We start from the raw sequence: 26,831 nt of genomic DNA on the forward strand, positions 1-26,831 counted from the left end.
CAATGATGTCCTGATTTCTAAAATCCATGTCCACAAATCCTTTTCCACTCTTAGTTTACAACTCGGAAGCATCTGGTCTTAAAATCTCTCCTCTCATCCTTCACACCTGCATCTTTTATTTTCTATCTCCTCCTCATTTGTCTCCTGGGGACTCCACTAGGAGATTTCCATGTTCTGCGGAGAACTTGGGGCCCATCATAACAGGAACCCTACAGAATTATAAGTTTGGAAGTGACAAGATTAGATTTGCATTTAAGAAAGATCATCATAGTGGTAACATAGAAGGCTGACCGGAGGGACTGGAGGCAATGAAGTCAGAAAGCCATCACCAAAAAGAAGCAAACAATGAAAGCTTGCTCCCATTTCATGCCTTTGGACATGTCTGAAGTGTGCTGAAGTGTCCTATCACCTTTCCACTCCTGAGCTATTGGAAAACTCCTATGTCATACTTGAAGACAGCTCATTCTATATCCCCACAGCCATTCCAATGCAGTCCTTACTTATCTGACTCTATTTAGACCATCAGCTTAATGAGGTCATTCATCTGAAGTAGACAGAAGAGTGTAGTGGAAAGTGATCCTGTCTAGAAGTCTTATCTGTGACATTTCTTAGCTAGCAACCATGAATGAACTGATTATCCTCTTTACATCTGTTTTCCAATCTATAAAATGCAGATCATAAAACTTGCCTCCAGGATTATTGGAGGATTTAATGGCATAATGTATTTATGGTATTATATATTTGTCAAGAGACAAATATAGTGACTAATACACAGTAGACACTAATAATTTTTAATACAGAGCCTGGCTCAGAGTAGACATTAATCAATGTTCAGCTTGATAAATGAATAAATGCAGCAACATTAATTAATAAGTATTAATAATATCACATTAGAGCACATAAAAAGTCTATATAATTAAAGTGCGCTGTGGCACATAAGAAGGCAAGCCTTCTTCTTCCCCACATTCACTTACAATTCATTTAAGTCTGTGTTTTTCAAGCTGTGTTTCCTTGTGATAGTTTCCCATCCCCTCTAGGGGTTCTCAGGGCTCTCAAAGGGTTGGAAGAAAGGGAGGCAGAGCAAGCATATAGAGCCCTGTGACCAAATATCCTTCCCTTTTCTAAAACCTCTCCAACCAGAACAGCTCCTCTTTTAACTGTTGCATGTAGTTACGAAAGATTTTATTTGAAAAGAGTGTTCCACAGCCGCTAAAATATGTTTGAAAACACTATTTCTTATCAAGGACTCAGAATACAAAATACTTTATTCGGTACTTCATTTGATTTTCCCAGAGATCAACTTTAGTTTTTTATGAGAAACTACGCTTATGTTTCTCCTGAACTTTTCCAGTTTACAAACATACATGACTGTGGATACATGGATAAATACAGATACAGATATACAGATGTGACACTATAGAGCCAAAGAAGATTTAAAAGGGGATCATAAATGGGCAGAACAAAGCACATCTAAGAAAGTATAAACTTTATCCATTACCTGAATGGTCACTTCTTTTTCTGCAATCCGGACAGTCACAGAAGCTTGGGGGGAATGGCTTTCAGTCAGCCTCTCCACTCTCACAACCTCTTTAGGAAGCACAGAGCTTCCTGAATCTTGGAGTTCAAAGCGCTGCAAAATTACAAGAAAATCATGTAATTTACTTTTTATTTTAGTATTAATTTTTTTTAATGTTTATTTATTTTTGAGACAGAGAGAGACAGAGCACGAACAGAGGGGTAGAGAGAGAGAGAGACACAGAATCCGAAGCAGGTTCCAGGCCCTTAGCTGTCAGCACAGAGCCCAACGCAGGGCGTGAACCCACGAGCATGAGATCATGACCTGAGCCCTAAGTTGGACGCTCAACCGACTGAGCCACCCAGGTGCCCCTTTACTTTTTATTTTAGTATTAATGTTGGATATCTGGAAGATTCATCTTAATTAGAACTGAAACTCTATATTAAAAAGTAGAGGTAAAAAATTAATGAGAATTTTTCCTATTTTTACAAAAGTCATTCTACTTAAGCCAATTACTAAAGGTGATATGCAAATCGCTCCTAAGATTTACTCAGTGACAAGTAATGAAGTCACTTAATTCCTGAACTGCTAGAAGTTCACAGCCTCCATTTCTTGCTGATCAAAAGTTCCAGTTTCCAGGAAAGGATGATGAGACTCTCGACAGCATGTTAAAGTTAAATAAAACTTACTTTGGTTGATTTCTTAAATCAACTGATGTTGATGTTGCCTGAAATTCATGAAACCAAACTTCCTGGACACCATTCTGCTGTTGGCTTGTGTGATTAGCTTAACTGATTACAATATATGACAACAATCACAGATATTTCCACAGTATCTGGCACAGTGCCTTCTATGGTGTAGGTTCTCAGTACTTGTCAAACTGAGTATAAAGACTAAGACCATTGATTCTTTCTCCATAGAGAACAATTATCAATGTTCTAACACTTGTTTACACACCTCATACCAGCTGGTTATATAAAAATGCACACAAAGAACACAAATAAGTATATGGAAAATGAGAATACTAATAGAAAATTAATTAAATCCTATGCCCTAGATTAGCAGCATGTTCAATATGAAAAGCTTAATTCATTTTCAGTATAAACAGGCAGAAACTAACCCCTCAAAATCCTACCACAGTTTTAGAACATTATCACTATTGTGAAAGAGTTGAACCTCAATGCAAGGGCAGATCGCTGCTTATTCAACAGAATGCCACAACTCCAGAAAATAGATTTGGGGGAAGAAAATCATTTTCAACCTCAATGTTCTAAGCATAGGAACCCAATTCAAGTCTTTTTGGTGTCCTAAGTACTTAAGACACTCACTTACTCCATTCCTCAAACCTAAGAAAAACTGTCTCTTTGTGCTATCATTTAAAAATATGTTTTATGTTTTATGCATTTTATACATGCAAAGTCCCATAGTATTACATAATTTGGTAGGAGCTGCTTCTATGTTGTAGACAAATAATAATTATTGACACTTTAATTTCATGCAAAAAAAAAATGCTACACTGTATTTTAAGGGAAGTTCAACAGGAAAGGAGTAAGGCCTTAGAATTAAAGTTCTTTAGAATTTAGAATCTAGAGTCGTTAAATTCTAAGAAAACAAATGTATTAGCTTAAAGGTATGCTTTTAACTCCAGCTATAATAACGTCAGTCTAACCTGATACAGGATTGACTGCAGAGCAATTATATTCCAGAAATGAATACTAATGCCTCAAACCTCTTGCTATAACTGGTTATGTCATTTTAAATAATTCAAGCTAAAATATATCAATAGAATCAACCTAGTAGGCTAGAAGACCCTATGAACACCCTAAGTAAAAGAACTCAAGTTGCAAGATGAATTACCATCTGCTGGCATGGGAAGTTTAAAGAACTGTTAACCAAAAAGGTAAATGAGAAACAAAATACATATATAATTCTCATAGACCATATGTTAGCAAGAAGTAGAAAATCAAAGTTTATTTGCCTCACCATTTTACATTAATGAGTAGTTCCTGTTGATTCTTGAATTTCAATTAAACAAACAATACTAATGTTTTTTTTTTTTAATATACTTTCTTTGGGATTGCATTATTTGAACTGTGAAATATAATGTAATAAAAGAAAATGTTAATTATGTGTTGGCCTGCAAGGCCTCCATATTCACCCTCACTATTCTCAGTCCTGTCCCTCTAAGCTATTCATTTTCCTCATACCTTTTTCTAGGCTCTGAAGAACTAAGAAAGAAAGTCTCAGTACCATACTTCCTAACTACCAAAAAAGTAGGCAGCCCCCAGTCTCTGCTGGGCTCTCTTTCCAGTGCCAATCAGCAACCAATGCCAACAAACATCACTCTCCTTAGGGGTCCTCTGAACCAATGCGTTCCTATCTCAGCTGGTCATCTAGCCGCCTCCTCCACCCACAACAGAGCCTTCATGCACGTACTCCTCCATTTGCTTGAAAATAAACCCCATTAGGATAATATCATAATGTATCTATTTGGCTCACTCCAAATCTCCAGAATCTAGAATCATACATGGGGCACAGTCGGCGGTCAACAGAGGTTTGTTAAATGAACACACAAAATTCTTTCCCCCTAGTCCTCAAAATCCTCTATATTTTCATCAATCCTCACTTCTTTTCCCAGTGTCTCAGTAGAAAGGACTTCTGCTTTAATTATGAGTGAGTGGAAAGCCACTGGAAGTCTGCTTTCTCCATCTCGGTTAATGATAATTCCATCACCTCAGCTGCAGGGTGGAAAAATATGGTCTTCCATCATTCCAAACCAAGGCAGAATGGCGCTCTGGAAATGTCCTTTCCTGCCTCTCTCAGGCCGTATCCATAAATATTCTCCATGTATTCCACAGATTTCATCCCCTCTTCCTATGAAGATGTTTGTCTTCCCATTTCAAGAAACAAATAAAGTCATTTCTTGATTCTACATAATCCTTGAGTGAACACTATCTTTTCGCTTCTCACCATCACACTTATTTTACAAGTAGTATATAATCACTGTTTCTGCTTTCTCATCTCTGATTTACCAGTCAGCTGACTGATTTTTGGCTTACATTCCCCCCACTCCACTAACATTTTGTTCCCGTTAAGTTCACCAATAATACCCTACTCACCAAATTAACTAAATAAATAAATTCGTTTTCCTCCTATTTTACTGTTCCCTTCTTCTCAGTCTTTTCTGCAGGTTCTTCTTCAGTTACCTGACCAGTGCCCATCAGGGTACTTCAGGAGTGGATCTTTTATATGTTTGCTTGGTGTTCACTTTTTAAGTAATCTCATCCAGTTTCAGACTATGAACCATTTGCATGCTCTGACTACTCTTTCTCTAATTTGAAGGTTCTCTGTGTGCTGTCCAATCCTTAAATGTTGGTTCTTGCAGGGTTTAGTCTTCAGACAATACTTCTCACCATATACACTCCTCTTCAGTTCTTTCATTTACGTGATCAATTCAACTAACACCCATATATTTATTACTAGCTCCCAAGTGTTTATCTCTAATATCAAAATAGCTCCAGATCCACATCCATGTTTTCAAGTGTACTAGACAGACCCAACTGGTCCTACCTAAGAAGAACAGAGAGCCAAGACATGCTACTAGGAGACCAAATGTACTTGTCACTATCCTGTAACAAAAGCGTACTATTCTCAAAGTAGAGCAGATTCAGAGTGAGAGTATTTTCTTTAAGACATCCTTAACTAAAAGCTAGAAGTGATTTATGACTACAGAAACATGTTTTTAGAGTACCAAGATCATACGACAAGTACCATCTTAGGAATGAAAGACATTTTAACCGTTTTTATTGCTTGTTTCGGGAAACAAAGGTGTTCTGAATTTTAGCTTACTGCATTTTTCAGTGAGTAATAACTTTTCCTTAAAATAGTCTAATTAAGGGATTAGACTAAAATTCAAACAGATATCTAATTCATACGCAAATATCTATGAATTTCTATGACAATGTAGGTCAGAAGTTATTGCTTTTAATTAAAAATTTTTGTTTATGTTTACTTATGTATTTGGGAGAGAAGAGAGAGAGGGAGAGAGAGAAAGTACAGGAGCACAGGAGGGGCAGAGAGAGAGAGAAGGAGAGAGAGAAAGAATACCAAGTAGGGTCCACGCTGCCAGTGCAGCGCTTGAGGCGAGACTCAAACTCACAAACAGTGAGATCATGACCCGAGCTGAAATCAAGAGTCAGATGCTTAACTCACTGAGCCACCCAGGGACCTGAGAGGTTGATTATTTCTCAAGGAAAAGTTATTACACATATATACGTATCTTCCTGGTTTGCAATTACAATAGATATTGCTATTCCCTCATTCAATATTTTTTCCCATTCAACAATATTGCCTTCAATTTCACCTCTCTTAATTCAAAATCATTTGAGGATATATAAAATTTTGTCCATCTGTGAACATTAGCTTGAGAAAATAGAGACACTTAGAATAACAAATGAACCACATGGACTGTCCTAGAACAGATTACAAAAAAAATTATACCAATCACTAGACTGTCACCATTTTTAAAGAGAACAATTTAACACTCTAATCTGGTTGTATATATCACAATGATCTTACAAAAAGAAAGTTTTTCTTTAGGTTCAGATGAATGAATTTAAGGTCCCCACCCACCCTTATTTATCTACTGAGGAGTTAGAAAAAGAAGTTAACTATTCCTTAACTAGCTCTTCACACACTTTAGAAAAGATAACCACTTTTTCTAATCTTATCTAAGTAATACCATTCCCTCTTCAATTTTTTAGACTCTGAAATTTAAATTATTTCCTGTCTGTAATACAGTCCTTCAATCATTTTTCTATGTTCCCCTGTATCATAAAGGGCAAAATAAAGGCCAAACAAAACACTGCAATACTAGCTACTTTCTTTAAAAAACTCAATTCCTTAAAGGTATTCTATAACTTTAACTCATTTGTACTAGTTGTTTTGTTTTGCTTTTTTAATTCCAGTACAGTTAACATACAATGTTATATTAGTTTCAGGTGTACAATACAATGATTCAACAATTCTACACATTATTCAGTGTGCCCTTAATCCCCTTCACCTATTTCACCCATCTCCCTCTGGTAATCATCAGTTTGTGCCATATAGTTAAGAGTATGTTTTTTGGTTAGTCTTTTTTTTTTCCTTTGTTCATTTGTTTTGTTTCTTAAATTCCACATATGAGTGAAATCATATGGTATATGTCTTTCTCTGACTTATTTCCCTTAGCATTACACTCCCTAACTTCATCCACGTTGCTGCAAATGGCAAGATTTCATTCTTATTTATGGCTGAATAATATTCCATTGTGTATATATAACTACACCAGTTTGCATTCCCACCAACACTGCACAAGTGTTCCTTTTTCTCTACATCCTCATTAACACTTGTTGTTTCTTGTATTTGATTTTAGCCATGTTCATAGGTCTGAGGTGATATCTCATTGTGGTTTTGATTTGCATATCTCTGATGATGAATGATGCTGCATTTCTTTTCATACTTCCGTCGACCATGTGTGTATGTCTTCTTTGCAGAAATACCTATTCACGTCTTCTGCTCATTTTTTAATTCATTATTTGTGTTTTTGGTTTTGAGTTGTGTAAGTTCTTTATATATCTTGGATACTCTTTATTGAATATGCATTTTGTAAATATCTTCTACCATTAAGTAACTTGTCTTTTAGTTTTCTTCTTGATTATTTCCTTTGCTGTACAGAAACGTTTTATTTTGATGTGTTCCCAATAGTTTATTTTTGCTTTTGTTTCCCTTGCCTCAGGAAATATATCAGAAAAATGTTGTCATGGCTGATGTCAGAGAAATTACTGCCTATGATCTCTAAGATTTTTATGGTTCAGATCTCACATTTAGGTCCTTAATCTACTCTGAGTTTATTTTGGTATATGATATAAGAAAGTGATCCAGTTTCATACTTTTGCATGTACAAGCTGTCCAGTTTTCCCAACACCATTTGTTGAAGAGACTGTCTTTTCCCCATTGCATATTCTTGCCTCCTTTGTCAAATATGAGTTGATCATATAATTGTGGGTTTATTTCTGGGCTATTTTATTCTATTGATCTATGTGTTTATTTCTGTGCCAGTAGCATACTGTTTTGATTACTATGGCCTTGTAGTATATCTTGAAATCTGGGATTGTGATCCCAGTTTTGTTCTTTTTCAAGACTGCTTTGGCTATTTGTGGTTCCATACAAATTTTAGGATTGTTTGTTCTAGTTCTGTGAAAAATACTGTTTATATTTTGATAGAAATTGCATTAAATCTATAGATTGCTTGAGTAGTATGACATTTCAACAATATTTGGTCTCCTAATCCATGAACATGGAATGTTTTCCATTTGGTTGTGTCATCTTCAATTTCTTTCATCAATGTTTTATAGTTTTCGGAGTACAGGTCTTTTGCCTCCTTGGTTAAGTTTATTCCTAGGTATTTTATGATTTGGGGTGCAATTATAAATGGGATTGTTTTCTTAATTTCTATTTCTGCTCTTAAGTCTTAAAGACATGCAAAGGATTTCTGTATATTGATTTTGTATCCTGTGAGTTTACTGAATTCATTTATTAGTTCTAGTAGTTTTTTGGTGGGGTCGTTAGGGTGTTCTTTATATGTCATTTGCAAATAGTGAAAGTCTTACTTCTTCCTTACCAATTCTTGTCTGATTGCTGTGGTTAGGATTTCCAGTACTATGTTGAATAAAAGTGGCAAGAGTGGACATCGTTGTTGTATTCCTGATCTTAGAAGAAAAGCTCTCAGTTTTTCACCACTTAATATGATTGTTAGCTGTGGGTTTTTCAGATATGGCCTTTAATACGTTCAGGTATGTTCCCTCTAAGCCTATTTTGTTGAGGGTTTTTCTCATGAATGGAAGTTGCACTTTGTCAAATGCTTTTCCTGTATCTATTGAAATGATCATATGTTTTTTATCCTTTCTCTTGTTGATGTGAGGTATCATGTTGACTGATTTGTAAATATTGAACTATCTTGCATCCCAGGAATAAATCCCACTTGATCGTGGTGAATAATTTTTTTTAATGTATTATTGGGGGCTCTCTGTGCTTCCTGGATCTGAATTTCTATTTCCTTCCACAGATTCAAGAAGTTTTCAGCTATTATTTTTTCAAATAAATTTTGACCCTTTGCTTTCTTTCCTTCTTTCTTTCTTTCATCCTTTCTTTCATTTTCATTTTTCTTTTCTTTCTTTCTTTCTTTCTTTCTTTCTTCCTTTTCTTACCTTTCTTCCTTTTCTTTCTTCTTTTCTTTCTTTCTTTCTTTTCTTTCTTTCTTTCCTTCTTTCTTATGTTGCAAATGTTATTATGCTTGATGGTGTTGCTGATTTCCCTAAGTCTATTTTCATTTCTATTATGCTTTTCTCTTTCTCCTGTTCAGTGTTATTGTCTTCCAGTACTCTGTCCTCCAGGTCACTGATCATTCTTCTTCTCTAATCTACTATTTATTCTACCTACTGTATTTTTAATTTCAGTTATTGAGTTCTTCATCTGATTGTTTTTTGTTTGTTTTCTATCTCTTTGGTAAGGGTCTCACTGATGTCGTCCACTCTTTTCTCAAGTCCAGTGACCATCTTTATGAACATTACTTTAAATTCTCTATCAGGCATATTACTTATTTTCATTTTATTTACCTTTCTTGCTGTGATTTTGTCCTGTTTGTTCATTTGGGACATATTCCTCTGTCTACTCATTTTGTCTAACTCTTTGTGTCTGTTTTCATGTGTCAGGAAACTCAGCTACATCTCCTACTCTTGAAAGTAGTGGCCTTATGAAGAAGATCTATAGTGCTCTGCAGTGCAATGTCCCCTATTTACCAAGACCTGGCACTTCAGGTGTCTCCTATGTGTGTTGTGTGCACCCTACTGTTTTGGCTGAGCCACTTTTGCCTTCAATCCAGTCATTTGCAATGTGTCTTTTTGCCTTGTGGGCAGGGTTGGATCCCTGTGTTGTTAGTGAGCCAGCCTGAGGCTGCCTTGGGCTTGATTTGAGTCAGACCAGGGATTTGCCAGAGATGCAGTGGCACCAAACTGCAGAGTGCTTTCCCTGTGTTGTCCCTTGAGAAGCTTTTGTCGGTGGGCAGAGTCCGCAATCAACCAGATGTCTGCCTCCAGACCATGACTGGGACTACAGTTGGACTAGTGTGTGCGATTATCTTCTCCTCTCTCTAGGGCAAGAGTCACTTTGGAGTGGTGCTCACAGTTGGGACTGCATGCACACTGCCATCCTGTGGCACCACTTTGGGTGTGCTCTGGCCAAGGATGCACTGCAGGGGTTGTGTCCGCAGAATGCAGGACCTGGGTGCACTCTTAGCAAGTTAGGCAGGGCATGTTGGTGCTGTGCTGGTTCTTAAAGATGGCCATGTATCTAGGCTGGGAGGGTGGGGGAAGAAAATGGTATTTGCCAGCTCTTTTGTTCTTGAGGAAGTCTCCCAAAGATCCCTACCCCTCCAGCATGTGCTCTGAAATTGGCAAACAAATCCTCCCATATACCCCAGCATTTTCCAAACTGCTGTTTCTATGCTGTATCTCTGTGGGGCTATTTGTCATGCTGTTTCTACAATGGTGGGGACTTAGATTCCTATCACCCTCCCAGAGCTGAGCCCACAGATTTTCAAAGTTCCACGTGGTAAGCCCTGCTAATTATAAGAACTTGCAAAATTCAGCCCCTCTAGTTTTCAAAGCCAAATGTTATGGAGATTCATCTTCCCTTTGCTGGTCTCCCATGCCTGGGATGCCTGGTGTGAGGGTCTGCTCTTTTCCCTTCTTTTGTGCCCAAGACATCCCTCTGTTCCACAAACAGTCCCGCCATTTAGCTCCTGACCACATCTTCACCCTTCCTATTCACTTCAATGTGCTCTCTTCTCTTCATTTAACTGTGGATAGTGTGTTATCCCAGTCTTTGGGTTGTTTTCTGGGTTACTTACACGAATGTGGGTGTTATCTAGTTGTATCTGTGGGACAAAGTGGGCTTAGGATCTTCCTACTCCACTATCATCACTGGAAGTCTAATTTGTGTGACTAGTTTTTTAAATAAGAGCTCAGAAGCACATCGAAGTGGCTTCTTTATAAAAATAAAGGCCTTGGTTCATAACTGACTTTTCTAGGCACTGAATATCTTCTCAGCTCTGTCATGAAAAAGTTTACTTTGCTTCATTTTATCAGCCCTTCCCATGACATCTTCTTCATCCCTATCTACCTACCATTGTTCTCCAGGCATTGGGCATTGGGCATTGTGCTGAGGGGCAATGAGGGAGCACATCTGGAATCACAGCCTTTTTCATCAACACTAGGTGCTCTATTCAATGACCAATGCCAACTTAGTTCAGATGTTGATTAAATCAAAGACGAATTCTAGTTCTTTTTGTCAATGTCTAGAATAAACTTAAAGTGAACTATATGGTTATATTTTCTCCTTGCTTCTTTATGCTTTTCATTTAGATTCTATCCCCAATGATACTTCTCAGCATCTATGGGGAAGAACTTTTCATTAGTTTTATTTTTTTATTGTTACTATTATTGTTATCATTATTGACATCACCAATAAATGAAAATAATGTTTCTTTGGCTAGCTGGTATGTGGGAAACACCTGCTGAAGTACCTAGCATCTACTTCCAAGTTCTTCTCACTATTAGTAGCTGCATAAAGAATACCTCTTTCTGTACTCCCCTTGTAGATATTGGAATAAGGGAGAAACAAATACCACTCCATTTGTGTAAGGTTGTAAACTCCTGGCCTCCAGGAAACGAAGGGCCTATACACAGAGCCAACAGCTTAGTGTTCACATTCTACCTACTCCTTAGAAATCTGCTCTTTGAGCCAAACTGCAAAAGAAAAACAAAAACTGTCTGTTGTAAAAAGCAATTTGGGTAAGTCAATAAATTCCTGCCAGGAGTTAAACCCATTTAAATATATAGTCATAAGATATATATTGTGATTGGCCCTTTAGAAAACACTACCATTAACTATACAATGAGGAAATTATGGCATCTGTATTTTGAAAGAAAATCAACTCTATATATTATGAACCACTCTGACAAAAATAAGAACTTCATTAATTTAAATGACAGGTCTACAAGCAATTTCCATAGTTTTATATAAAGTCCTTACTTTTCAAGTTAATAATTTAAGTTACAGGCAGATAAATTTTAAGTGTTATATTCGTTTAATTTTTTTTTATTTTGAAATGAGTTATAATGAATATTCACTTTGTAAAATTTTTTATCTTGAAATAATTTCAAACTTACAGGAAAGTTACAGGACAGTTGTAGAAAGAACTTCTATTTTGCCTTCACTCAGATTTTTCAAAGATTACGATTTTAGCATATTTATTACCTCCCTCTTGCCGCCAGCATCCCTAACACACCCATTATAATTGGTCTTTTTCTGAACCATTTAAGGGCAAGCCACAGATATGATGCTCCATCATCCCTGAATATTCTAGTTCATATTTGCTAAAACAAGAATTGTGGCCAACATATTCACCACATAAGCTTCCAAATCAGGAAATCATTTTAATAGAACACTGTCATTCAATCCACAGACCATATCAACTTTAACCAAATGTGCTAACAATGTCATGTTTTCCTATCTGGTCCAGGATCCAACACAGGATCACATGTCATATCTCTTTAGTCTCTTTCAATCTAAAGCAGTCTTTCAGTTTTTCTTTTTCTTTTATGAACGGGACAATTCTAAAGAATACAGGCCTCTCATTATGTAAGAGGGCCCTCAACCTAGGTCTATACAATACTTTCTCATGGCCAAATTCATGCAATGAATTCTTATCCAGAATATCCTGAAATGAGGCTGAGCCCTTCTCAGCTCAACAGTCAAGAGACACATAATGTCGATTTGTCCTACCTGGTCAAGTTGGTATTTACTATAACAATGCCATTTTTTTGTTTTGTAGTCAAGTGAGTATTTTGGTAGGAGATATTCTTAGATTACATCAATATCCTATTCTTCATAGACCCTCCACCCACCAGTTTTAAAACCTTTGATGACTCCTACCTAAATCAACTTCCACACTGGTGGCTGCCAAATGGTGACTTTTCTGCATTTATTCATAGGTGTTCTATATTAAGAAGAGATTTTTCTTCTCCCCCTTTATTTACTCATTTGTATCAATATGAACTCAGGGATTCCTATTTTGTTCAATGGTTTATAATCAATTGCTATCTTTGTTTATTTTCATGCTAAAATTGTCCCACATTTTGGCCAATGGGGGCCACCTCAAGCTGGCTCCTCTGTCACTTTGGTATGTCAACATCATTTGTTAAACATTTCCTTACTTTTGGGCACAATAAGATGATCCAGGTTCATCATGTACTTTCCCTGTGCTGAGCCTTGAACCAGCACTACTTTCTAGGAATCCTGATTCCTTTTAGGAAGTGTGGTATTTAGAAACCAATGTCTTGGCACTTGGTATGATCATTGCCACTGGAATGTCATAGTTTTCAGGCCCTCTTAAGGGGACAGAGCTAGAAAATATGTGTCTGTATATTCATACATACACAGTATCTATATCTATTACTCTGCTTATATATATTAAAATATTTTTAAAAAAAACATGAGTTCATACTGATTCCTCCAATTCCAATCTAACACCTCAGGGGTCTTTCTTTTCTTCTCCCTTTCTATGCTTATAAATTCCTTTCCCAATGGTAAGAAACATAGCTCTTATAATCCTCAATTTATTCACTCATTTCCTCAATTGATTTACTCATTTTTTCAATATAACCAGTCTCCCAACCACAGCAGCCACCTCTGTACTTGCTTCCCTGTCACTGGCATGCCAGTGGCTCCAGGACTAGAAGAAAAAGGGAAGGAAAAGTAAGGGAAGGCATGGGAAAGACAGAAAGAGAAAAAGAAGGAAAGAGGAGGAAGAGAGAAATGGAAGAAAGGAAAAGAAGGGACAAGAAGAGAAATGGAAAAAGAAAGAAAAGTAAAGCAGATACTTACTTTTAAAACACCTTCCACAGCCATTTTCCCTTCATGTCCTAGTAAGATAGTGTATGGATAAAGCCACTGGATTGCATGTTTGATTGACATCATAGGAAAGGAATCCTATTTAGGAGCAAAAATACACAGGCATGAAGAACATCCAAAATAATCACAAAAAATTTATCTGAAATGCATATTTGACATATATGACATATCCAAAATGTATATATGATTATAAAAAATAACCAAGAGGTTTCTCATATTTTCCACAAGTCCACAAAAAATATTCATTACTCCCTCTTCTTTTCCTGTTCCACACCCTTTCACTGGGTAAGCCTACCCACCCCCATCTTTCAGCTACCATCTATCTGTTAATGGCTCCCATGTCTCAGTATCTGGTCCTGAGCTATAGACTCGAATTCTCAATTGCCCAAATGTGACCCTTTAGATATCCCATTGACCTCCATTCAACATGCCTGAAACTACATGTCTGAACATGTTTTCCTACCCTATTCATCCCAAAGTACGCTCTTCACTTGTATTCCTTGTTTTTTAATGTTTATTTAGTTTTGAAAGAGACAGAGTGTATGGGTGGGGAGGGGAAGAGAGAAAGAGAGACAGAATCTGAAGCAGGCTCCAGGCTCTGAGCTGTCAGCACAGAGCCTGACACGGGGCTTGAACCCACAAGCAGTGAGATCATGACCTGAGCTGAAGTCGGATGCATAACCGACTGAGCCACCCAGGCGCCGCTATTCCTAATCTGAGTTAATCACATCCACATTTACTTAGTTTCATAGTTATAACTACAAAGTTAGAAAGTGTTTATTATTCTCAAAAGTTTTCTCCAAGTTAAACTGCTTTCCCAACAGGGACAATTAGAGAAATTTCAGCATAGGTTGTCCTGTAGATGATATTATAGCATTTCTGTCAACATACTGAAGGATGTGATAATGGTTCTGGTTATGCAGAAGAAGGTCTTACGACTTTTTCCAAGTTGCATACTAAAGTATGTAAAAATACTGATCACAATTTACTTTCAAATGGTTCGGAAAAGAGAGAGAGAGAGAGAGCAAACAAATGTGGCAATATGTTAAAAATTGGTGATTCTACTTGAAGGGGTTATAGATGTTCATTTTACTGTTTTTGAACTTTTATTTTTAGATTTGAGAACTATCAAAGTAAAATGTTCCAAGCAAAAACAAAAAGAACAAAAAGCAGATGTGATAAAAAGGAAGAGAAAAGCTGTTCTAAACACAGAGGACAGTGCGAACAATACCTGTGAAACCTAACTCACTGAGTCTCAGGAAACCTAAATGAATAGGAACAAAAGTTTAAAAATAAGTCTCTTGTCTCGGCAGTATCCGTACTACCTGGGATTACGCTCTCCTTAGCACAGTCTCTCACTGACTGTTACAACAGTTTCCTATTTGGTCCGTATGCAACCAGGCTCTCCCCGTCCCTCCTCCCTGCCCACAGAGGTATCTTCCTCCAACATAGAACTAATTACTCCACGCTTCACCTACTTAGTAATATCTAACAGGCCACTTCCTCCACACCATGAAATCCAGACAACTTCACTCACCATGCAAAACACTTCACGATAAAGTTCTCACCTCTCTCTTCACCCTACACGCTTGCTCTAACGATACAATTTATCATTCTTCAAACATACCAAGCCCGTTTGTGATTCAACACCTCTGTGCATGCTGTTCCCTCTGCCTGGAGGGCATTTCCACCAATCCTGACACGACCGTCACAACCTTTGTTAAACTGTAGTGGACAATGTTTACACTCTACCAAACACCTCGGATCTGTTTTTATCTTTTCTGAGCCTCCCACCTTTCCCTTTCAACAGCTAGCTGCTGCAGGGCTTTTAAAGAAGACTACTTTTGAACTCCCAAAGCCAGCTTTGCTCACAGCCAAGAAAGCAGCTAGTGCCTGGAAATTTGTGTCCCTTGTGATGACCCACTGACCAATGACTGCTGGTGCCTGAGTGCGAAAGCCCCAGCTCCCTGCCTCAGGCTGCAGGCCGCCTCTGCAGGCTCCTCAGGCCTCTCCAGGCTGAGTCATCCTTCTCTCTGTGGAGTTTTTACCTGAACTGCATGTCTACCTACCTCCCTCCTAGGCTATGAGCTCAGTAAGGGCTCACAACACATTGCTGGTCTCCGTACAGTATACTGCACGGCATGGGTGGGCGAATCTCAGGTCTTGTAATATTTTTAGAGGAATATGACAAGGCAAACTGAAATGATGAATCCCCAAGGATTTTAAGTTCTCTTTGCCACATTTGGGTATACAAGTCATTAATTTATTTTATACATACCAGGATTTGAACTGCAGCTGGTAAACTATCTAAAGGAAAATCTGGAAGTCCGAGAGTAGAAGATTCTTGGGAACAGAGAGTGGTGGCAAAGGACAAGAGCTGAGAGATTCTAGGGGAAAAAATTAAGTAATGTTAAATGCTATTCTAATAGTTTTAATGCATAAAATGCATTCACTTGTTAAACATAAAATAGCTGAGGCATCTTAATTGATATAAAATGACATTTACTATTAAATTCTTTTTTAAAAAAAATTTTTAATGCTTACTTATTTTTGAAGGAGAGAGAGACAGAGCATGAGTGGGGGAAGAGCAGAGAGAGGGAGACACAAAATCCAAAGAAGGCTCCAGGCTCTGAGTTGTCGACACAGAGCCTAACATGAGGCTCGAACCCACAAACTGTGAGATCATGACCTGAGCCAGTCAGACGCTTAATTGACTGAGCCACCCAGGCACCCTGACGTTTACTATTAAATTCTTAAGAAACAACAGCTTCATATTATAATATTCTGTTTAAAACTCAGAGGCTGACTAGATACACAGACATATTTCTTAAATCTATCACAACATGTGAGGTTTTTCACAACCTGGCCCAAATTTATCCTGCCAGCCTCACCTCCCTCCCTTCTCAATCCAAACCTGAACCCCAGCCACCAGGAGTTTTTTATAGCCGCAAGAACAAGGCATACACTCTCATATCCCATGCTTTAAAAATAATTTCTTAGGATTCGTTAATTCCATTCTTTATATGGCAAAAGCCTACTCATTCTTTAGGATGCTTCTCAAATGCCAATGCCTTTTTGAAATTATGGCCCTTACTATATAATGCTAAACTAATGTATTCTCATATCTTTAAACTCTACTAGATCTTGAGTTTCTTGTCTCCAAAGATCATGTCTTATTAACTTTATCATCAGCACTTACCACAGTTACTAAAAAATTCTTCAAAGCATAGTTGTTGAATGGATGAATTAATCAATGTGCAAAACAAATAAACAAATTCAATGTTAAGTGTCCAGATATTTATATAAAAGTGTGTGCGTGTGTGTGTGTGTGTGTATGTAGCAGAAATACTTACTTCTCAGCAGAAACATTGGCTCCAACTGAATATAACAGTTTAAGTTGGTCCTAAAATAACACAGAAACATACCAAATCAATAAGGAATGTAACAAATCAAAAGCAAATTTTATAGACACACTTCATACTTTTAATTAAGCAGACACTATGTAAGTAATAGCAAAAAAAAAACATTGTTTGATACGCATCATTTTCTAAAAATTAGCCTTTTTAAGCCCATCAGATAAGTAATGCCCCAATAATTTTTCTTCTGAATTTCCAGAGATTTTCTTTACCCCATATCCTTTTCTCTCCATTAACTACGGAGAGGGACATACAAACCTAGTAACATTTTTATAGTAACCAAATACAAATAGACAAACTGTTTAAAAAATAAATTATTCTTGTTTGTACTTACCTTAAAGGGTAGATAATAAATATCTCTGGCCTGAAATCGAGAACGGAGCGGGGGGTCTAAGGGATTCCCAGAGTACTTAGGCACTGGCAAACCCAAGGCAATGACTCGGAAGTTTTCACTAACTCGAACAAGCTTCCAAGCATCCAACTCTGTTTTGGTATGATCCTAAAAGAAAGAGATCAAAACTCACAGCACCAATGATGCAGATTACAACTGCAAGAGCTGCCCGGCTGCGGAATTTAGGCCCTGACTGCTGAGTAAAGTGTATCTGAGAACAACCTCAAGACCAAACCATCAAGGAAGGAAGCAAAGTCAAATCAGGAGAAGGGTGCCAGGGAAGGCTCATGACATGAAAACTGGTGTTGAACAGACAAGTAGCTAACACATCAAGGAACAAAGAAAAATGTGGGTCAGACCTTCAAGCTGTAGTCATTAACACAGAGAAACTGAGTGAGGAGAGTCAGAAAATATACTGGTTCAGACTAGAGAATGTAAAAAGGTAGTCCTAGACAGACTTACCGCTTACTGGCAGAGAAGAGACTGCCCCGTGGACCTCAAATAGACAACTACATGTATGGGTACATTTCTGCCAAGGCATATTAATAATAACAACCAACATGTGCTGAAAACTCACTACACGGTAAGTACTTTCAAAGAATTTTACTCATTTAACTTTTATCAGAATGCAAATAAACACTTAATTCCTTTTTATGGATGAGCAAACTGATGTTCAAAGGAATTCTATAACTCCCCATTGTCCAGCAACTAGCATATTTTGGAGTTGAGAATGGAAATAGCACAGGGTTTGGAGTGATAAATCCTGGCTCTAGCGCTCAGCATAAACTCTAGTGAAGTGACCAAGAGCATTTTATTATACCCTCTGACCCTCAGCTTTGTCATCCATAAAGTGGGAATAATATCACCAGCATTACTATGGCCATTATAAAAACTCAACTTGACAGTGTATGTGAAAGCAACTGGTCCACAGTAGGCACCGGTTAGATGTCATGCCTTCCCTCTCTGCCTGACCCTATCAATGGCTCTTCACTGTCCTCAGCTGTTGGAACTTATAAAGTTTATAAGAACATGTACATGTTCATTCTGAGAGACAAGTCCTCAGTTTCCAGTATATCTTCAGGGGGTCGGGGGATGCAGCCCATATGACAGTGTAGAAACTCTTAATGGACACTCAAGGCCCTTCCTGGTTGGATTCATGTCCGAATCTCCTAGTCTCATCAACCACTGCATAGCCACCCCCTAGCCTGCCTTCCCCAACCCTGTGCTCCAGTTCATGTCACAATGGTGGCTCTCCAGACACACCATGATACTTCACCAACACTGCCCCACTTGCTTGGAACGCCTTTCCACTTCGCACAGCAGAAATACAAGCGTCATTTAAAGCTCAGCACAAAGAACATCGTCACTAAAATGGGCCTCTTTCTAACCCCTCCCTCCATCAGAACCATTTTTGTACCCCTCCGCTCTATCCTATGCAAGCTTCTACCATTATGCATGTGTGCACTGACTTCTGTTCATTACCACCTCATGCTGGATCCAGGCTCATGAGAGGACTTATTACCTCTTAAACATAATAGGACAAATGTTTTTTGATTGCATGAAGTAATTTAAAACATAACCAAACGTATGACCCCACATTTAATTAACAGGACTAACAGTGATACTATGTCACATGTGCTAGAAAACAAGAGTCTGGATCTAGACCATCTGAAAAGCCAAGAGTGTAATCTTCAGAGAGCTAAATATTTTTATTTTCCACTTACCCAAAAATAATAATCTGGATATAAATGAAATTTATACAGACTGATTATATCCGTTTTTCCATAATAACAAAATTCTACTACAAACACCTCTATGAAACCATTAACATTTTGAGACATTCAAATTTAGTACATTGAATCTAGCTAGAAATAAGTGGGACTTAAATGGTGTTGAAATCCTTTTATCATAGAAATTGTCTTAAGGTGGTGATGTTCTGTGAAGGGATCTTGCCTATATTCTATGACATTCCTATGAGACAGATTCTATAAATATAGAAATGACAATTATGAATTAAAACTATGTATTTATACTGATATTTACATTGGGAAAAACAATGTAATACATCCTTCTCAATAATAACAAGCACTCCTTGTATACTAAAACCCTCTTGACCCCGTATCTCAAATTCTTACATAAAGTAAAATGTTCAATAACTCTGCAAAAATTCTCACACAAAGAATATATCAAACTTTTATTGTGAAGTAACTTCTATACTTAAAAAAAATCCATTTCTGAATATGAAAGCATTTACTAAATTCTAAATCATTTACTAAAAATAACATGTGCACATAACGGGGCACATGTAAGTGTCTGACTCTTGATTTCGGCTCAGGTCATGATGTCATGGTTTGTGAACTTGAGCCCCCATCGGGCTCTGAACTCACAGTGCAGAGCCTGCTTGAGATTCTCTATCTCTCTGCCCCTCCCCTGCTTTCTCCTGTGCTCTCTCCCTCTCTCAAAAATAAATATTTTTTTAAAAATCTATTAAAAATGGGAAATAACTAAAAAAAATGGCAAATAACTACACAGGGGCAAATAATAGTTCTTTTATAATTAGAAAGTATCTAAAGAGAAAATGTCTTGCATACACCAATATGTACCTACTCTAAAAGTAATAAATATAAATTAATATATTTATTTGAAGTCATTTTATTTGTAAAATATTAATTAAAATTTAAAATAAATTTAAATAAAGAATCATCTTTTAGTAAATTAACTACAGCAATATGAATGAATGAATAAATTTAACTTTTCTTACCAATTAAATCCTCAATTATCCCCTTCTAATTATATTAGCATGATGCCATCTTCAGATAGAGGTACAAAACAAGACAACTATACCGCACAATGAAAACAGCATCTAGAAACTCCCATAAACAGTAAAGAAACAGTGCTAAAAGGATAGCAAGACAGATTTCTGAGAAAACAGACTTGCACAGTGGAAATCAGAAAGAGATATTTCCGGTCCTGCCAGCCTTGGAGCAGCAGGTCAATCAGACCCTCTGGTGTCAACACATATCATTTAGTGCCTAGTGTGTCCTGGGCTTGTATTAGCTGTATCTACAAGAAACATAAGACACAGATTCTGCTCTTCAGCAATCTGTAGCCAACTTGGGGCAATAAAATTAGCATACATATGTATTTCACACATGACAGCACAGGTGTCAGAGAGACTCTAAGTCATGGAATACAGAGGCAGAGCTCTCGGTTAGAGCAAGGGCTCTATGAGCCCTTTTTTGTCCTTTTGTGACGTCACGTGAAGCCCTTCTCCAAAGCCTCTAAAGGGCCCCACACTCTCTTATTGTTGCCCTTTTTGTATCAACTGGCATCACAGCATTTAAAGTATTGCACTTATCCATCCATTCATTCAACAAATAGTTATTGAGCATCCACCAAGTGCCAGGCATTGTTCTAAGAGCTTGAAATAGCATCAGTGACAAAAAGCCCTGTCCTAGTGAAAGTTGCAATCTAGTGGAGGGAGGCAGTGAATGAACTAAAACATTGCAAGTCAGTAAATCATGTAGGATGTCAGAAGACTAAGGCAATGAATAGAGCAGGGTCAGGGAGCATGGGGGCAGAGAGGACAATGCAATGTCAAATAGGAGGTGAGAGCAGACTTCATCAATAACGTAACATTTGAGCAAAGGCTTGAAGGAGTATAGAAGTGAGCCAGGCAGATATCTGGAGAAAAACCATTCTGGAAGAGCAAAGTGACTGGCAAAGCACTAGGAGAATGCCTACCCAGCAGGTTTAAGTTTTAGTAAAGAGAATACTATCAGCTGGAGTGGAATAAAAAAGGATAGCAGGTGATAAGCCCAAAGAGGCAGTAAGAGCCCAGATCAGACAAGACCCTATTCTCCATTGTAAAACTTTTTTCATAGCGAGGAGAGGGTTTAGAACAGAGAGGTCTGACCTAATCCGTCCTATGTTTTAAAGTGATCACTGACTGCTGTGGGGCAGCCAGAATGAAATTGGGGCTTTTTAAGAGGCTCTTACAATTATCCAGGCATCAGATATGGATAGCTTGGATCATCTAGGTATCTTTTAAATATCATATTCAATTCTGGCAATATCTCCTGGAGTTTGAGCTTCTGGAGGGCAAGAACTACACTTTATTCAGCTCTGTCTTCCCAGCACTGTCTAGAAGCCATTAGACTTTCAGTACATAGTTGTTGAAGGACAGAAAAGGAAGGTAGGAAAGGAGGGAAAAAGAGAAGACAGAATTTAAAGGAGAGGGAAAAAAGAAAAAATAGTTATTACATGGGCAAAAAAAAAAAAAAAAAAAACTAAAAATCTGAGAGGTCGTCTAATATGATCTGCAAACCGAAGAACCTTGTGAAACTGCAAACTCATGACCGTTAACTACAGCAATTCACCACAGACATGAGCCACCTGAACACTGTCCTCACTCTGATACAATCATGTCTTTCGCAACAAACAGCACCATCCATAGCTCAATAGCCAAGATAAGGGAGCCAGAGTTTTCTTTTCTTACTTGGAGAAGTTTGTCGTAACGCTCTGCAGACATTAGGAAGCGTCCATCTTCAAGCTGCATCTCCCTATTTTCCAGCAAGTTGTTCAAAACAGGCAGAACATTCCTCTCCGCCTTTTCCAAGCCTTCCAAAACGAGAGTTCTGCCTTCTGTGGCTGCACGAACCGCACACTATTTCCAAGAAACAAAAGCAACATGAGCATATTGAAGATTCCAGAGCATGGCCTAATTTTACTTGTAATGCAAATTACACTTGTGGTCGTTGTTATAGGGACCAGGAAATCAGGAAAGCTGGGTTCCAGACCTTGATTTTGCTTTATCTGCCCATGTGATCTTAGGCAAGTGATTCTCTAGTTTCACTAGTTATAAAATGGAGAGATGAGAAGAAATGATCTCTGAGGTTTCTTTCAGCTGCAACACTTTAGACATATGCCTGGTGAAATAGACAACTAGGAGCTGTCTTTGAATCAGTCACATAATTAAACAAGAAAATGAATTCCTTAACTAGAACAAAGAAATGAAGATTACAATCTGGGGTATCTATCCCATAAGCTTCTGGTAGGATCAAATCAGGTAGGTGAGCACTCGCAGGGATTGTGAGCTTTTAAACAGAGTCACCAACAAAATGAATTCAGCTTTAGTGTAATGTTCAATGCTGACAACATTACAAACTTACCAAACCAGAAAGAGTCAGGTTTTACGTCAGACTGGTTATAACCATAGTCCTGTAAGTCTTCCATGTAAAGTTAAAAAAATTAGTAATAGAGAAAAATAGGAAATAAAGTGGGTCCCAAATGGTAAGAGACAGGAAAACTATAATACAAAAACGTACTAAAGATGTGAAAAAAGTATCTTTCTTTAATTGATAAATCCTGAACAAAATAGAAAAAAACTACTTTTGGGTCAAAACCCTTGAAAATCTGATTTAAGAAAAAGAGGACGAAAACCTCAATGACATTTCTCCTGCTCATTCAACAACAGGCAGAGGATTAATGTGCTAAATGTATGTTCTCACTCTCTCCTTCAAAGTCTCCTTCCTCGGCATCCATGCCACTGCATTCTCTTACAAAACTGTTTCTCTTTTTCTGCCTGTCCATTGCATGTAGGTAATCCAAGAATCACATCTTTAACCCACAACTCTTCTTACTCTATGAGGTCTGGCCTGAGTAATCTCACTCAGTAACAAAGTTCCAATCACCTTTATGCAGATGATTCTTTAATCTTGAGCTCCTCCAAGCTCGACCACAGTCCCCCCATCACATGGATGTCCCCAACCACAAGCTCACCTCAGCCTTCCCTGTGCAACACTGAGCACATCATCTTTTCCCCCAAATCTGCTCTTCCTCTCATACTTTCTATTTAAGGTGGGAAGACCATTCACCCATGCCAGGATCTTTGATTTCTATCTTACCTCCTGTATTCAATTTATCACCATGTCCTTGATGATTTATCTTCTTTAATATTTCTTGAACTCATCCCTTCTACCACCTCTCTACTTCAGGCCCCCCCTTACCTCTCAGATCTCCTCCCTACTAAGTCCAAGCTCCCCAAGAAATTTCCTAAGAAATTTCTCAAACAGCAAAGCATTGACTTTCCAAGTGTGGAAAAGAAAACAGACATTGTTTAATCAAGCATTGTTGCAACAAAATGTTGAATTTTACAATGTATTGTAGAATTTAGTTTATGTAAGATATTTATGTATTATTTAAAAATATAAACTTTTAGGGGCACCTGGCTGGCTCCGTTGGTTAAGCACCGACTTCAGCTCAGGTCATGATCTCATGGTTTGTGAGTTCAAGCCCTGCATTGGGCCCTGTGCTGACAGCTTGGAGCCTGGAGCCTGCTTCGGATTCTGTGTCTCCCTCTCTCTCTGCCTCTCCCCTGCTTTTGCTCTGTCTCTCTCTGTCTCTCAAAAATAAATAAACATTAAAAAAATTTGTTTAAATATAAACTTTTGTGAAAACTACATTAGACTAAACATGATAATCCCATTAAATAACATAAATTCATGCATAATCCTTCAGAATTATAATTATCACATATATTTTAATTCTTTTCTACCAAACTAGCCATCTTGTGGTAATACCTTTATTTTAAAAAAAATGCATGCATATAAGTGATATAGTATTTCCTAAAAAACAAAAATATAAGAATCTCATTTTTGCCAGCTGCATAAAAGACAAAACCATAGAAATGTTTTTGGAATTAAAAATAAAAACATAAACTACTTCTTATAAAAATTCATGTTTCAGCTAAGGTCTCAATTAAGCTTTCTTTCATGAGAATCTATTTACTCCAAGAAAGCATAACTTGCAATAAAAGAGAAACAATTACAATTAAGCTATCACAACCTGTGGCAATATTCTTTTAAAAAGTTTTATCAACCTTTGTTACAAGACAGGCTAAATTCTGTATCTGACTTTTAAAAACTTCATAAAGATGAAAATACATGTTCTCTGACATAAAACTAGAAATACAGATATCAAAATTTAATGGTTTCCCAATTGTGGGCCAGGGAAGACAAAGTCTAGACAACATAAGACAACAACAAATACTGCTTTTATTCACCTCAGGTATATTTTGGTTTCTTATGTACAGAATCTTTTCAGAGAGATGTGGAATAAGCTACAGTGAAAGACCAGAAACAGAAGCCAAATACATAAGGAATTCCTTTCATCTGCTCTAATGGATACAGGTGCTGTGACCATAAAGTTGAGAAAGTAGTGATAGATGAAAAAAGAAAATACTATCTAAAGACCTCTTGGAAACCTGACAAATGCTGTACCTCTTCTCCGAGTAAAATGCATGAACGAAATATATATGTATATGGATACAAAATATGTATACCACGGAAACCGCAAGTTAAGAACCTCTACTATTAAAAACTGATAGAAAATCCCCATAACAGTAACTACTGGAAACAAGAATCATCAATGGATGGTAAAATTAGTGGGTAAAAGTATGACGAGAAATGGAATATTTGTAGAGACTCAAAGAGACAAAGGGAAAAATAATGCAACAGTGGAGGAAGCTGGTAGTTACCACCTTAACCAAGTGATCAAAATTAACATTACCACTAAAGAGATGTATCAATTTCACATACTAAAGTTTTAATATAATGCCCTGAGAGGGATACAACATCACTTCTACAGTATCCTTACTAAAAATGCATGATCTCAATCAACTCATGAGGAAACATAAGACAAGCCCAAGTTGAGCAACATTCTACAAAATGACTAGCCATGAAAAGAAGGGAGAGGCCGGCTGCTGCCAGCTGGGGACAGTGTGGATGATGGTAGCCTTTTTTTTTTTTTTTTTTTATGAAGCAAGAAATTGAACACGTTCAAATGGTGATGAGGAAGAGCTGGTAGAGAAAGACAGAAAAGAGAGTGCATAATTACTGAAATAAAATTGAAGAAGTTGGTACTTGATGTTGGAGATAGTTTGATCCAACTACTGAAAGGGAAAGTGGTAGGGTCTCTACAGAGTAGTAACGGGCATGTATGTATCAAGTTCTTCCATTTATGTTATTTAATTTAATCTTCATGACAGTCCTCTTAAGTACACAATATCAGGGTGCCTGGGTGGCTCAGTCGGATAAGCGTTGGACTTCAGCTCAGGTCAAGATCTGAGGGTTTGTGAGTTTGAGCCCCCCACTGGATTCTGTGTTGACAGTTCAGAGGCTGGACCCTGCCTCTGATTCTGCGTTTGGGTTCTGTGTCTCCCTCTCTGTCTGCCCCTGCTCCCCTGCTCTGTCTCTCTCTCTCAAAAATAAACATTAAAAAAAATTAAAGTACACAATATCTTACCTAGTTGTTCAAGTGAAGACAGGTTATATAGTTTGAAAATGGTAATGCTAAAATTTTAACCTATCCTTAAGTGATGGAGAAATGGAGTCGATGAAGAAGAGGTCAATGAATAATGCAAACGCAGATGATTATAACTTCGGAGTTTAGTTTTACTAGGCCTTGGAATTTGTTGTGTGCCTATTTAGAAAAACAAAATCTGCACAATACATTTATACACACACAAGCGATTCCATTCAACTCAAAGTTTATGTGACTCTGCAGCATGTCCTAAAGACTTCTAGAGGTAACTACAATCACATTTCCCCAAATTCATATTATTTTTCAAATCAATTGTGATATTGTGATATAATAAGAAATATATATTTGGTCTTCATCCCCAGTTCCTGCTGCAGGCTCCTAAAACCCTTGGAATTTACTGAGTGATAGGGGTGAGAGGAGTCTTTTTTATTCAAAATAAACCTCTTTCAAACACATCTGAGTTTATGCAAATAAGACATATCCTGAATGGCCCCTAAATAGCTTTAGGGTTGGGGCTGGTTGCCCGAAAAACCTACCATATAGTTTGAGCTGGAACTTTAGGCCCCAGCCCCAGAGAGGCAAGATTTAATTAATCACTAATGGCCACTGATTTATTTAATGAGTCATGTCTATGTATTGGAACCCCCTTAAAAGCACTACACAGTAAGATTTGGAGAGCTTCCAGGTTGGTGAACACATCCACATGTCGGGGGGGGGGGGGGGGGGGGTGGCACACTGCAAATGCCACAGGGACAGAAGCTCTTACGCTTAGGACCCTTCCTATCTTCACCTAATGCTCTTCTTCATCTGGCTATTCATTTCTATCCTTTACTATGTCCTTTATAACAAACCAGTAAATAGAAGTGTTTCCCTCAGTCCTATGAGCCATTCTAGCAAATTATTAAACTGGAGGAGGGGGTTGTGAGAATCACTTACATACAGCCCAACAGTCAGAAGTATGGATGACTCAAACTTGTGACTGGCATCTTGAAATGGGGCCAGTCTTGGACTGACCCCTAACTTGTGGGGTCTGTGTTAACTCCAGGTAGTTAGTGTCCGAATGGAATTAAATTATGGGATACCCAGCTGGTGTCTGCAGGGAATTGGAGAACTGCTTGGTGCAGAAAACCCATGACTACTACTACAAATCCTAGTGGCAGTACGTTGTCAAATC

The 26,831-nt window shown here is 37.7% G+C and overlaps 1 protein-coding gene across 2 annotated transcripts in view; it reads right to left on the reverse strand.

The window, feature by feature from the left end:
* The window catches only part of VWA8 (von Willebrand factor A domain containing 8), a 365,498-nt gene that overhangs the window by 273,919 nt on the left and 64,748 nt on the right, over positions 1-26,831 (reverse strand). For both annotated transcript variants that reach the window (XR_009611412.3, XM_060637082.3), the window contains exons 5-10: positions 21,834-22,001; positions 17,279-17,443; positions 16,882-16,931; positions 15,807-15,915; positions 13,502-13,606; positions 1,499-1,630 (exon numbers count right to left, since the gene is read on the reverse strand). Coding sequence is in view for 1 of the 2 variants with exons in the window: in XM_060637082.3 (XP_060493065.3) it covers positions 1,499-1,630; positions 13,502-13,606; positions 15,807-15,915; positions 16,882-16,931; positions 17,279-17,443; positions 21,834-22,001 (729 nt within the window). In the remaining variant the exon portion in view is untranslated. The remainder of the gene's footprint in view (positions 1-1,498; positions 1,631-13,501; positions 13,607-15,806; positions 15,916-16,881; positions 16,932-17,278; positions 17,444-21,833; positions 22,002-26,831) is intronic.

Source organism: Panthera onca, chromosome A1 (genome assembly GCF_046562875.1).
Source record: "Panthera onca isolate mPanOnc1 chromosome A1, mPanOnc1 haplotype 2, whole genome shotgun sequence".
Lineage (NCBI taxonomy): Eukaryota > Metazoa > Chordata > Mammalia > Carnivora > Felidae > Panthera > Panthera onca.